Consider the following 14,228-nt stretch of genomic DNA (forward strand, 5'->3'; position numbering starts at 1 on the left):
CCTCGGGTGTGCATGTTTCCTCCAGAACAAAACTCTGTGGGTCACCAGGAGAACTCCTCTTTATCCCACAAAGCCCTTCATGGCACTGCCCTCTCTCCTGGGTCGCGATTACCCATTATGGGTGAGATTCCCCCTCAGGGACCTTGGAGATGGGGCTGCCCCACTCTCCGAAATGCTGGGTTTGGAGTGGGGACCAGAGTTGATGGCAGGTGGCTGGCGCTGGGGTTTGAGTGCCTGACCTGCCCGCCATGTTGAAAAAGCTTTGGGACCGCTATCTGGGAGAAAGGGGAGGGACACTGCAAGACCAGTCCCTGCCTCCAGGGAGGGTGCACCCAATGGGGTGGGCCAGGGTGAAAGCATTTCTTGCAGAGGGGGAGGCAGTATGGTGGAGCAGACAAAGCCTAGCGGGCAGGATGCTCCCCCGTGGGCTCTGGCCCGTGGGTCAGTCCTGCTCCCAGGCCCGGCCCGGGAACCATTGTTATCACCCCCATTTTACAGACGCGGAAACTGAGTCCCAAAGGAGCCAAGAGCCTTCCTGAAGATCACACAGCTGGTGAGCGGTGGAGCTGGGATTCAAAAGACCGCCGAGGGACACCAGCGGCCATGCCCCTAACCCCACCCGTGTGTCTCCAGAATGGAAGGCTGGCTGGAGAGTCGCCTAGCAAGTGCTCGATAAACATTTGCTGAAGGACCGAATTCAACAAATTCGTGCCTGTGCAGAAATCGCTGAACGGCGTCCGTAGTTCGGCCTCGGTGTCCACAGTTCCACCACCAGGACATGCCCTAATTATGCCCTTGGCATTGCCACCGCCACCAACACCGCCCCCGCCACCATTCGGCACCCCCGGGCTCAGTTCATGATAGCAGCCGCCCTTGCAAGGGGAACATGACCACCCCATTGTACAGAGGAGGAAATCGAGGCGAAGCGGCAGCTGGCAGCCAGAACCCAGATCTGCCCGCCCCTCTCCGGGCCGTCTGCACAGCCTGCGGCCTTTTTAAGATGGAAACGCCCTGGAAGCATAGCACGTAAGTGTCTGCCGTAGGGGCGTCTCTCAGCTGCTACAGGTCACAACACTGAGCTACTGGGAAAGGACTGGGGGAGGGGGGTAAAGGGGAAAAGGCTCCCGATTTTGGAACACAGGGTGGGTGGAGGGCAAGCGAGCAGGGGGTTGGTGGAGAAGAGTGAAAGGGAAGAGGGGAAGTAGGGTGGGGGGTTCCGAATTAGACCTTCGGCACTTCCCCGTTTTTCTTGCAGTGTCTGCGCCTTGAGAGGGAAGAGGTTGGCTCTGCCCCAGAGATGCTGTGTGATGGGGGCCTGTACCCTTTTTGGAGCCACTGGTTCCCCAGGGCTCTCTGTCTGGACGTCTTCCCATCTCTGCGCGTGGGCTGAGTGCGTAGGAGGGGTTCGGATGGAGGCAGGACTGAGCACTCTATACCTGCAGCCCCCCGTGGTGGGGGCAGGGGGGGGGCAGGTGGACATTAGTTGAACCCTTAAGTGGAGCAGACGCTCTCTCAGGCCCCCTGGGCATCCGTGGCCCAGAACTGTCATGGGCACAGCCGATCTGCCCCAAAGCTCACAAGACCCCAGATGCCCAGGCCAAGGTGGCGCCTCCTCTCCTCCATCTCCAGCCCCTGCAGGGACTTCCCTGGATGCCGGCGAATGGAGAACATTTGTTCACTGAGCCCCTACTGTGTGCCAGGCTCCTGCCGTCACCGGAGCCCGATTTGAATCCAGGCTCGGTGGCTCTCATCGCCTCCGCTCCCGCTGCCTTGCTGAGGGAGGTCCTGCGCCAGGCTCACTGCCTGTGGGGGGCAGGGGGCTGGTGGACAGGGCTCGGCCAGCCTGCGTGGGCTCCCAGGACCCCAGGTTCCTTCTGGCTCTTAAATGCCTCCTTTTCTGCAGAGATTTCTTCCTTCATCCTCCTCACGCCCGAGTTAGAGGGTGAGACAGGGAGGAGAGGGTGGAGGAAGGATTCCGGGGAGATCGGCACAAGCTCAGGGAAGTCACCCCTGCTGTCTTTCTCCCACAGGACTGAGACTTGGGAGGGGGGTGGGCAGTGCGGTCCGGGGGTGCTGGAGGACAGAGCCCAGCAGCACCCTGTCGGCTGTGACTGTTGGGCCACTGTGTGTGGGGGGGGGGGCAAGCATGGAGAAACTGAGGGGGACCTGGGTAGGGACGAGACGATCATGACAAACTGCCTGGGACTTTTGGTGGTTCATTTTCACTTCCCCCAAGTCCTCCTGCCAGCCCCAAGGGACTTGAGGGGGGTTTCTTTGATGACTTCCTCCACGGCTCCCCTCGTCTCTGACTGGCTCTGGCTCTTCCACTGCCTTGATGGGCCTGAGCTTTCCCAGACCCTCAGGTGGGGCCTGCTCCGGGGGCTTCCTCTGGGGGGACGCTGCTGGGACTTTCTCCCTCAGAGTCAGCAGGCACCGCTGGGTTCTCAGGGGCTTCGGGGGTGGGTTCTGCGGATGGGGCAGAAGACGCTTCATCACAGGGGCTGAGAGCTGGGCCGGAGGCAGGTCCGGGGTTCTCGGGGCTCACTTGTGGCTGGGCCACAAAGTCCAAATGGGGCTGGGACTCAAGGTTCACCTGTGGCTGAACTGAGGCGTTCAGCTGAGGCTGCATCACAAGATCTGCCTGTGGCTGGGCCACTGAATCTGCCTGTGGCTGGGCCACCGAATCCGACCGTGGCTGGGCCACTGAATCCGACCGTGGCTGTGCTGTGGGCTCTGCCTGTGGCTGGGCCACTGAATCCGACCGTGGCTGTGCTGTGGGCTCTGCCTGTGGTTGGGCCACTGAATCCGACCGTGGCTGTGCTGTGGGTTCTGCCTGTGGCTGGGCCACTGAATCCGACCGTGGCTGTGCTGTGGGCTCTGCCTGTGGCTGGGCCACTGAATCCGACCGTGGCTGTGCCGCGGGGTTCCCCCGAGGCTGGGACACAGCGTCCGACCGTGGCTGTGCTACGGGGTTCACCTGGGGCTGGGCCCCAGCCACTGGCCCAGGAAGAGTCTGACTCCCAGGGTCCACTTGGGTCTGTGGCTCCGCTGGCGTGAAGCTTCCAGGCCGTTCTTCACAGAGAGCTGCCGCGAAGGAGGAGAGGACGGCGCGCAGCAGGGCCCGGAGGTCGGCGCTGGCCAGGAGGCAGAGGAAGGGACTGAGGCAGCTGTTGAGCAGGGTCAGGTAGTCGGAGTAGACCAGCGCTTCCCAGAGCAGGTAGCCGGGGTAGACGTCCCACAGGAAGGCCAGGTACAGCAGCTGCGCCAGGTGGTAGGGCAGCCGCAAGACCACGTAGGCTGACAGAACGGCCTCGGCCACACGGGCGAAGCCCCGGCAGGCCGTGGGCCTTGGCCGGCGGCGGCGGCAGGTCCGGGAGGCAGCAGCCTGCGTGAGCACGTGGCAGACGAGAAGCAGGAGGAAAGGCAGGAGCCCCCCCAGGATCTCGAGCATCCTCAGCGGCAGCTCCTCGCCGTCCCAGAAGTCCAGGCAGATGACCAGGCCGTACCACCAGACGGCGGCCTCGGGGAAGACCAGCCAGGGCACGCTGAAGAGCGTGGCCAGCACCCAGACCCCGGCGCAGACCCAGAGGGGCAGGCGGGCCGGGCGGCGCCCAGGGTACCAGCGCGGGCACAGGGCCAGCAGGCAGCGGTCCACGCTGAGGGCCGCCAGCAGGAAGAGGCCGGAGGAGTAGGACACACCCCACAGGAAGTAGTAGAAGCGGCAGGCGGCCGTCCCCAGCGGCCAGTGGCCTCCGTGCTGGATCTCCAGGATCTGGAAGGCCGCTGCCGCCAGGAACAGAAAATCAGAGAGGGCCAGGCTGAGCAGCAGCAGGGCCAGCCGCGTGCCCGCTCCCTGCCGGGCCTGTGAGCCGGCCAGCCATGCCATGAGCCCATTGGCCGGCAGCCCCAGGAGCAGAAGGGCCACCAGGAAGACCGTGTCCCAGCCACCCTGGGGGTAGTCGTCTTCATCGTCCGGCTCCGTGCGGGGCCCGCGGCCAGCGGCACCCAGGTTGGCTTCCATAGCAGCGTCCGTCCGAGGTCCCCAGTGTGCTGTTGGCCACGGAGCGGGTGCCTGATGAACCAATGAAATCATGAGGGACCGAGTATGAGAGAGGGTGCTGTGTACCTCCAGGCAAGTCACTGTCCCTCTCTGAGCCATCGTCATCACCTTTGGGGCAGTTAGCCTCTGCCAGGGACTTTACACAGATTACCTCGCGTAGTCCGCAGACACTCCATTTTACAGGTGAGGAGAGGAAGGTTCGGAGGATCAGTGACTTGCCCAAGGTCAGAGACAGGACGAGAGGCGCCAGGACTGAGACTCAGACCTAAGCCTTCTGCCACGCGGAATCCCAGTGTGCCCAAGTAGACTGGACCGAGGCTTTTAAATATATATATACAAGTATATACATATATATTTTACATTTTTTTCTTTTTTCTTTATTTAGTTTTAATTTTTTAAATGCTTTTCTATAAAGATGTCATATCCACATCCTTTAAAAACAATTTTTTTAATGTTTATTTATTTTTGAGAGAGGGAGAGAGAGACAGAGCATGAGTGGGGGAGGGACAGAGAGAGAAGGAGACACAGAATCTAAAGCAGGCTCCAAGCTCTGAGCTGTCACGGGGCTAGAACTCATGAACCGCGAGATCATGACCTGAGCCGAAGTCGGTCACTTAACCAAGTGAACCACCCAGGTGCCCCTTAAATTTTTGTTTTAACGTTCATTTATTTTTGAGAGACACACACAGAGAGAGAAACAGAGTGCGAGTGGAGGAGGGGCAGAGAGAGAGAGGGAGAGAGAGAGCGCGGGGGAGGGGCAGAGGATCCAAAGCAGGCTCTCTGCTCATAGCAGACAGCCCGACGCGGGGCTCGAACTCACAAACCGCGAGATCATGACTTGAACTGAATTCAGGCACTTAACTGACTGAGCCACCCACGTGCCCCTCAAACATATTTTTAAAGCTGGTGAATCTTCAAATAAAATATTACAGTGGAGCCCCGGGGATGCTCTAGGGAAGACAATTTGAAAACCACTCGGTCGGATCATCGGATCATCGCAAGCCCCTTTCCTTCTGGTATCCTGGAGTTCAAGTGTTTAAGATTCCAAGAAGGGGAGGCTCAGAGTCCCGTGGGCCTGTAGGAGGCCAAGGGTGGGCAGGAGCCTGGGCCAGAGGAGGCCCTTCCCCACAGCAAGTGCAGCTCATGAACTCAGGGTGAGGTCTGCAACTCAGGGCCCGGCAGCCTGGGGCCAGAAGGGCCGTCCTGGAAGCAGCTGGAGCCCCTTCCTCATCCTCCACCCCCACCTGTGGCCCCGTCCTCATTCTCACAGCTCAGGCAGGTGGCCCCTGAGGCCACCTACAGAAGGAGAAGGGGGCTCAGCAGTGTGATGATAGGGGCCTGCTACCCCTCCCCCCCCCACTCCACCCGCCTTCCCTCACTGGCCCAGGGGGTTTCCCTTGGAACACGGAGAAAGTCCTCATGGCAGCGCTGAGCCAGGGGAGGAAGTAGGTGCCCCAGAAAGGCTGGATCCTGCCCGTGGCCCATGGCTCCAGCCCCTTGGCCTTCAGCCCAGTGGCTTCCTCTCCCGTAGTGCTCAGGCAGACCCCACTCTGCAAGCTCCAGCCTCTACTGGATCAGAGCCCTGGGCTCCCACGAGCCCCAGCAGGTGAGGCCTGGCTTACCTGTGAGGTGCAGGCCGCTGGCCGGAAGGAGCAGGGGCGTGCCTGCCTGCCCAGTGGTCCAGCCATCTGCCGGGCCCCACGCCGGGGCCTGGGACATGGCGCCTGGCGGCGCTAAGGCGGCCGACGTGAAACCCAAGCTGAGAAGACATCAAACATTCATGGGCATGGGGCTGCTCCCTGGGAAACCCTAACCCCCGCTCAGCAGGGCCGAGTGACCAGCCAGGCCACCCCATCCCTGACAGAGCCACGCGGTTAAAACCTCCTCGCCCAGGGCCCCTCTGCCTCAGGGCAGGCTCTGGGTCCCCCCGGAGGCCACCTCCTCCCAAATCACCCCCATGTCCCTCAGTCTCTGTGATCTGGCCTCGCTTCCTCAATTTCACAGACCCTCTGCCCCAGCCACGATGTCCCCGTGAGGGGCAACTCTCCTATCCCTTCCCACACTCTTTCTCCTGAGATGACTTCCCTCGTCCTTGCTTAGCTGAGTCCTGCTCCTGTCACACAACCCGGCTGAGTCCTTGACTCCAGCAGTATTGCCCCCATTTTATAGATCGGGTGACTGAGGCTCAGGGAGGTGAAATGGTTGCGTGTCCCAGCTCCTGAGGCCACTTAGGAGCCGGAGTCCGAAGCTCACCATGTCCCGGCACCCTTGTCGCTGAGGGCAGTTCTCTTGACCCATCTGTCTCTGCCCTCAGGCAGAGGGCCGGGATTAGGGCCCGGAGCTGCCTGCCTCACTTACCCTAATCCCCCTCAAGGCTCGATCCCAGGCAATCAGCTCTCAGGGTAGGGGTGCGTAAGCAGCTTTATGGTCCCTGAGAACCAAGGGTGCTCCCTGGTGCTGCATCTCAGAGTTCTGTCGCCCCTCTCCACATGGCCACAGAACAGGCGAAGGGGCAGCGTGGCCCAGACCCCCAGAAGCCTCCTGTGGAGGCTGTGGCTTCCGGGAGTGGTGCTGAGGGCCTGCCCTTGACCAGGAGGAGGAGCAAGAAGGACAGGGGACTCCGAGGGTCCCGGAAGGGTGCTGGTGGCTCCGAGGAGCAGACCCCCATCCCTGGCCCCGAGGCCCCAGGGAGCAGCAAGAGCCTCTCTGGGAATGGAGAAGGGCAGGAGGGGACAGGCCCTGCAGCCCCCAGGCCAGCCGGTCGTCGCCAGTCTCACCGACACCGCTCTGGCACCCAGCACGATGCTGCCCAGAAGACATACGGGCCCCTGCTCAACCGCATCTTCGGGAAGGTCAGGTGGGGCCCGGGCTGGGGAGGAGGGGGACACACTTGTGCCCTTGGACTCCGCCCACCCTGCCCCTAGTACTCGGGCCTCCTAGCGCCTCTGCTCCAGACCCGGGAGCCTGAGCTGTAGAAGCAGGATTTGGGGAAGGGTTGGTCTTGGGCCTGGCTGCGAGGCGGGCGGGGCTAGTCTTCAAACCCAGGATTCTGGGAGAGCTCTGGGCCCCAGGAGCCGGAAGTGGGGGGGGGGTCATCTTTTCTCTGGGGGTCGTGGGACTTCAGCTGCCTTCTCCTGCCCTTGTGAGACTGGCCCTACCCAGGCCATCGTGGGCTAGGGCTGGCGGAGGCAGGATGGCCCCCAGGGACATGCTGGACTGTGCCTCTGCAGGACCGCGAGCTGGGCCCCGAGGAGCTGGATGGTGAGTGGCCCTTGCTGGCGGCAGTGGTGGGTGGGAGGTGTCCCTGAGCCGGGCTGCCCGGGCCTGACCTCCCTCCCCTGCAGAGCTTCAGGCCGCCTTTGAAGAGTTTGACACTGACCGTGACGGCTACATCGGCTACCGAGAGCTGGGCACCTGCATGCGGACGCTGGGCTACATGCCCACTGAGATGGAACTCATCGAGGTCTCCCAGCACGTCAAGATGCGAAGTCAGTGGCTGACCCCCACCGGCCCGGGGCGGGGCGAGGCGGCAGCCATCTGGCTCTCTGTCTCTCTGACCCTCCTGAGGCTCCTGAAAAGAGCCTCCTGAGGTTCAGTGAGACCGACTGTGACAGAACCCTGGCCGCTCCTGGCGATTAAATGTCGGATGGGCGTGCGCTTGTGTGATTATCATTAGCTAAATTGTCAAATATCAGATTCCCTTCATTCCAGGACACCTGCATGTGCTCTGTGGTTTGCAAAATGGGATGTGGCTTACACTTGATGTGAACATTTAGCGCAATGCTTTTCTTTTCCCCAAAGCTGTTATTTGACCACCGGTGCTTTTCGTAATCGATGGCGTCTTAGAACGGCGGGACTACGTGGGCATACTCCTTAAGAGGCATTTATGGCTGCCCACGGGGTCCCAGCATGTGAGAGCCACCAACTGCACACCCCCGGAAGCACCTAAGAGTGGGTTCTCTCACCCTTGCCCCGGGATGAGGAAGGAGGTTTAGTAAGTCGCCCAAGGCCGTCGGCACCCAAGGTCACCCATGCCCCATCGACAGCACAGCCAGGGTTTAACTTTAGGGCTGCCTGGTTCCAAACCTTGGCCTCTTTCCCCCTTGACACAGGTGCTTCACTGAGAGCACTCAGGCACCTGGCCCTGTCATCTCTGTGGAGAACGGGGCTCCGACCTCCTACCCCCGTCCCCGAGGGCATGGATGCTGGGTGTTCCTTCCTGGAAGTAGAGCTAGGGAGAGGCTGGCACCTGGGAAGTCCTTTCTCGGGGCCCCAGCCTTCTCCATTGTGACACTCTGCCTCCGCAGTGGGTGGCCGTGTGGACTTCGAGGAGTTTGTGGAATTGATGGGCCCAAAGCTGAGGGAGGAGACAGCACACATGTTGGGGGTGCGGGAGCTGCGCATCGCCTTCCGAGAGGTGTGGAGCGTGGTCGAGTCGGGCGCTGGGTGGGCAGCTGGGCGGCGGACCTACTGGCTTCCCATCTGGGCCAGAGAGACGGTGGGGGGCGGGGCCCAGCCTCTGGAGGCCCAGAGCCCTGCAGATGGTGGGACTGGGCCAGGGAGGGATTGGAGAGGGGCCATCTCGCTCTCAGCTTGAGGATCCACCCAAGGAGACTTCCTGGGGGAGGGGCCTATTGTCTCAGCCTGGGAGGAGGAGGAGGAGGAGGAGGGTTTCGGTGGGTGAAGGTGGGGACATCCAGGCACAGGATGTGGCAAGGTGGAAACGGGTCTGGGCAGAGCCAGCTTTGGGTGGGAGGGACTGAGCCCTGCCGGGATCCTAGTTTGACAGGGACAGAGATGGACGAATTACAGTGGCAGAGCTGCGGCAGGCAGCACCTGCTCTGCTGGGGGAGCCGCTGGCGGGTCCTGAGCTGGACGAGATGCTCCGAGAAGTGGACCTCAACGGGGATGGCACCGTAGACTTTGACGGTGAGTCTACGAGACAACCCCCCACCCCTCCAGCTCCCAGGATGATCCCAGCGCGTCCTGGGATCCCTGACCAGGACTGGCCCGAGCCCTGCCCTTCTCTCCCCCAGAGTTTGTGATGATGCTTTTCACCCACTGAAGTTCTAGAAGGGAGAATGCGTTACCCCGCTGGCCCCAGGCCAGCAGGGTTCATGCTGTACGCCCTCCCCCTGAGGCCTCAGAATGGAAGACCACACAGCAGCCCTCAGGCTTCTTCGGTCCTACACCTGGCTGGAGAGCCGCTCGATGTCACCCACCCCCCTTCATTCTCACCTTCCTCCCACCTGAGCTGCCTGGAGGGAACCTGCACTCCGCCGTCCATCATTCTCCAGGGTGAGCAAGATTTGGATCTCTCCACACCCTCGGTGGGTAGCAAGCTCCCTGGCACCGCAGTATTCAAAGACAGGGGCGGGGCGTGGAGTTGGGGGGATTCTGGAAACATGGTGAATTGAGAGCGTGGCTGGATGCCTCCCACTACCCGTGTAAAAATGTTAAAAAGACAAAAACTGAACTTGAAAGAAAGCCAGGGATGACCCCAGTACTAAAGACAAAGCAAGAACTCAGAGCCGGGTGGCGGGAGAGAGGGGACAGCATGGGGGCTTCAGACATGGAGAGAGGTTCAGAAGCCTGGGCTCTGACACCCATGGATGACAGAAGACCTGTAAGAGGCTGGGGAACAGGACAGGAGCCTGAGCACCTTCCCGGGTCTCAGAGGGCTACCCTGTTCTTGAAAAGGGGACCAAAAGATACCTCCATCTACCAGCGTGAGGAAGTAGCAAGGGTACGGATGTCTAGGGCCTTGAGTGGACAAAGCTACCCTAAGGAACCTGGGACTCAGGCTGGCACATTAGGCAGGAGTGTGGTCTATCTCCACAGTATGGGAAGCTGAAGAAATAGGGAGAAGCTACCGGAAGATTACTCTTCAACCCAGAGCACATGGGACTTAACAAACAACAGCCCTGTCCTTCTGAAGATGAACTCATGACAAAGAATTACAGATCACATGGGAAAACAAGTCCCCGTGAGGGAGACGAGGCAGATGCAACAAACAGGAAAATCAGCACCCCCAAGTGTAAGTAACAGAAAAATCTGAAAGAGGCCACAAAGTCAATGCAAACAGAAATGATATAAAAGAAGGGAGAGAGGCCAATAGGTAGTAACGGGATGGCATGAAACAGAATAGGAAGATTAAAAAGAATAAAAGAATTTCTGAAAATAAAGGAGATAGCCATTGGAATAAAAAAAAAATCAATGGGTTGGTTAAACAGCAGATTAGACACCATTTGAGAGAAGATTAGTGAACGGGAAGCTACATCTGAGGAATCACCTATAAGGTAGCCCTGAGGGATAAACAGGTGGCAAATATTAAAGAGTAGTTAAAAATCATCAGGAGTCTCAGGAGAAAATACAAAGAATGGACACGAGGCAACCCTCAAAGACGTGACGGCTGAAACCCTTCCATAAAGACTTCCACAAAGACAAATGCCCAGATGGAAGGAACACAGTGGAGCCTCAGAAGCATGAACAGAAACAAATATATATCTAGATGCATTCCAGCAGAACTCAGAACACAGAAGAAAACCTTATATACAATTCAACTGGAGACAAAAGTCAGATTACTTACCGAGGCGCAGAAATTAGGCCCTACGAAGGCTTCTTCTTCTTCCTTTTTTTAAAAAATGTTTTATTATTTATTTCTGAGAGAGAGAGAGAGAGAGAGAGAGAGAGAGAGAGGGAGAGAGAATGCGAATGAGGAAGAGGCAGAGAGAAAGAGGGAGACACAGAATCCGAAGCAGGCTCCAGGCTCCGAGCTGTGAGCACAGAGCCAGATGCGGGGTTTGAACTCATGAACCGTGAGGTCATGACCTGAGCCGAAGTCGGTAACCGACTGAGCCACCTAGGAGCCCCTCTACAAAGACTTTTCATTGGTTACAATAAATGCCAGAAGACAGTGGAATAAATTGTTCAGCATGCAGAGGAAAACGATCGCCAGCCGAGAAGACTTTACCTCATTCAATCGTTATTCAAGAAGGAAGGTGAAATATCAACTTTTTTCAGGAAACAGAGGCTGATAAGAGTTTCCTACCCATGTGCTCTCATGGAAGGGAATTTCCTTCAGTAAGAAGGAAATTGAGACCAGAAGAAAGGCGGGTATGTACTAAAGTATGGTCAGGAAAGAGATCAGTAAACATATTGGTGGAGCTAAAGAGGCAGTAACGATAAAAAAGTTAAGTTGGGGGATTTTAAAAATAAGGAGGGACTAAAATAGACAAAATAAAACAGAAGATGGGAGGGAATACTTTAGATATGCTAAAATCTTTTTCTCATCTTTCCTAGAGGAGAATAGATGCATTGGTCAGCTTTAGACTTTGTTAACCATTTAAGAATAGCCATCAATACAGGGCGCCTGGGTGGCTCAGTCGGTCAAGCGCCTGACTTTGGCTCAGGTCGCGATCTCACGGTTCCTGAGGTGGAGCCCCACATCGGGCTCTCCGCTGTCAGTGCAGAGCCTGCTTCGGATCCTCTGTCCCCCTCTTTCTGCCCCTCCCCCGCAATAAACTTCAAAACAGTGCAAATCTTCATCTTTTATTTTGAAGCCATTAATATAACAGAAATAGAGATAGAATGTTCCCTTCAATGGTCCAATCCATAGAGGAAGAAAAGAGGGAAAGTGAATAATTCTTGATTAAACCAGAAGACTAGACAGCGGGCGGGGGGAGGAAGTAAAGAAAAACCTCATGAAAACATTAAAACAGAAAGTAAAACAGAGGGTAGGAGTAATCCCTAAACATATCAAAATTACAATAATTATAAGCAGATTAAGTTTTTTGGTTAAAAGAGAGTCTCAGTCCCAGAAGAAAGTTTCAATGTTCGATTGGGTTCCCTGTGACTGACAGAGACACCAAATAGCAATGCCTTAAACTGGAGAGAAGTTTATTTCTTAGGTGAAATCCAGCCGTATGGTCTTCAGGAACCCAAGCTCCTTGCACCAGGTGCTGGGGTATGCCCAAGTTTGTATGTTTTCCAGGTGGCACGATGGAGGCAGGAACAAGGAACAAAGAGGGACAAAGAGCGTGAACCACTTATACTCTATCAGGGAGGGCTCCTCACCTGGTACAGAGGGCTGCAAAGGATGCTGGGAAATGCAGTCTTTATTTGGGGTGGCCACGTGCCCAGCTAAAAACCAAAGGTTCTTCTACTGGGGGGCAGAGAGCAGCCTCTTCCCCACAGCGGAGTGTAGGATCTAAGGCACATTCGAGCAGCATAGTGAGAATCAAAAGGCTGAACGTGATGGCTTGCAACACAGATTTACTAGGAGAAAATGAACCAAAGAAAACTCATAAAAGTACAGGCATAGCAGACAGAAATGGGCTAGGAGGCAAAAAGCATTAGGGATAAAATGAGTCACAATTCACTAAAGAAATCCAACGTTCCTCGTCTGGACACAACTATCGATGTATTTTTCAACTGAAAAAGAAGCTGCATTTAGAGTTTAGATATTCATGATCCCCTGAGGATAGTGTTACTGTCAACCCAGTTTGGATTTCAAACATTAACCAGCAAAAATCAAGCACTTTAAATTCTTTTTTTTTTTATTTTTATTTTTTTTTTTTTTTTTTTTTTTTTTTTTAAATTTTTTTTTTCAACGTTTTTTATTTTATTTTTGGGACAGAGAGAGACAGAGCATGAACGGGGGAGGGGCAGAGAGAGAGGGAGACACAGAATCGGAAACAAGCTCCAGGCTCCGAGCCATCAGCCCAGAGCCTGACGCGGGGCTCGAACTCACGGGCCGCGAGATCGTGACCTGGCTGAAGTCGGACGCTTAACCGACTGCGCCACCCAGGCGCCCCATTTTTTTTTTTTTTTATTTTTAAGACAGAGAGAGACAGAGCATGAGTGGGGATGGGGCAGAGAGAGAGGGAGACACAGAATCCGAAGCAGGCTCCAGGCTCCGAGCCGCAAGCACAGAGCCCGACGCGGGGCTCGAACTCACGAGCTGTGAGATCATGACCTGAGCCAAAGCAGGAGGGTCAACCAACTGAGCCACCCAGGCGCCCCTCGTGAAAACCTTAAATGTTGTGATTCAGTGTTCTGTCGACACGTTCCTATGGACTAAGGGTTGGCAAACTTTTTCTGTAAAAAGCCAGATAGTGTAAAGATTTTAGGCTTTGAGGACCCTATGGTTTCTGTCACAACTGCTCAGCTCTGCGGTTGTAGTTAAAATTACCAAGCAGCCCCAGTCCACACACAAACAGGGATGGCTGGGGTGGAAATTTGGTAATTAACTGATTAAACTTGATTTATTGACACTGCAATTTGAATTTTGTAAACTTCGTTGTCTCAAGAAATCTTACTATTGTTTGACTTTTCCCCCAACTGTTACTAAAATATAAACGCCATTTTTATCTTGGGGACTGTATTGGGCCTGTGGGCTATAGCTTGCTTATACCTGCCGTAGTCTTATATGGAGACTACTTCTGGAATAACTTGGTGTTAAGATTGTGGAATGACAGAGGCACCTGGGTGGTTCAGTTGGTTAAGCATCCAACTTTGGCTCAGGCCATGATCTCATGGTTCATGAGTTTGAGCCACGCATCGGGCTCGCTGCTGTCAGCACAGAGCCCTCTTTGGATCCCCTGTCCCCCGCCCCCTTGTCTGCCCCTCCCCTGCTTGCACTCATTCTCTCTCTCTCAAAAATAAAAAAATAAATAAATAAACTTAAAAAAAGATTGTGAAATGATAAAAAGTTATGAGCACAGTAGCAACTCTGTATTAATTACCTATTTGCTCACAATGAATAGTTTTCATAATTTTCCTTCTTTCCTGTTTGTTCTGATTATATTCACTGAAATGTAATTTTAGGTCTGGTTAATCTGGGAACACAAATTGTGGGCTTATGTTCTGAACGTCATTGTTATCTCACTTTTCCAATTGTTATTTGATCTCACCACAGTATTGGTCCATGATGGATTAGAAAGGAACACTGATTCTTTACTACAGCTATTTTGAGAACCACTGATTTAGAAATTCCTGTATCCGACTGGTGCCCCCCAAAGTGCCCAGATTGGGGGCTGAGGTTGGGAAGTCTGGGTGGGCCAGGAGAACAGGAGTGGGAACAGGAGTCTGGGTGTTAACTCTTTCAGCAAAGTCACAGAAACGCAAAGACATTCTCCTGGCTGCTGCGGCACAGCCCATGTCTCTT

The 14,228-nt window shown here is 55.8% G+C and overlaps 2 protein-coding genes across 2 annotated transcripts; one reads left to right on the forward strand and one right to left on the reverse strand.

Moving 5' to 3' along the window:
* Nucleotides 1-2,359: 2,359 nt before the first annotated feature.
* Nucleotides 2,360-4,165, reverse strand: GPR152 (G protein-coupled receptor 152). The gene is made up of 2 exons (XM_042904022.1): nt 2,834-4,165; nt 2,360-2,641 (listed from the first exon to the last, which is right to left on the reverse strand). Exons 1-2 carry the CDS (start codon nt 4,163-4,165, stop codon nt 2,360-2,362), a joined length of 1,614 nt encoding a protein of 537 aa, XP_042759956.1.
* Nucleotides 4,166-6,549: 2,384 nt separating this feature from the next.
* CABP4 (calcium binding protein 4) lies at nt 6,550-9,361 on the forward strand. Its single transcript, XM_042906627.1, has 6 exons — nt 6,550-6,912; nt 7,291-7,321; nt 7,405-7,548; nt 8,368-8,477; nt 8,842-8,989; nt 9,097-9,361. Exons 1-6 carry the CDS (start codon nt 6,550-6,552, stop codon nt 9,123-9,125), a joined length of 825 nt encoding a protein of 274 aa, XP_042762561.1. The 3' UTR covers nt 9,126-9,361.
* The last annotated feature ends 4,867 nt before the right edge of the window (nt 9,362-14,228 follow it).

Source organism: Panthera leo, chromosome D1, assembly GCF_018350215.1.
Source record: "Panthera leo isolate Ple1 chromosome D1, P.leo_Ple1_pat1.1, whole genome shotgun sequence".
Lineage (NCBI taxonomy): Eukaryota > Metazoa > Chordata > Mammalia > Carnivora > Felidae > Panthera > Panthera leo.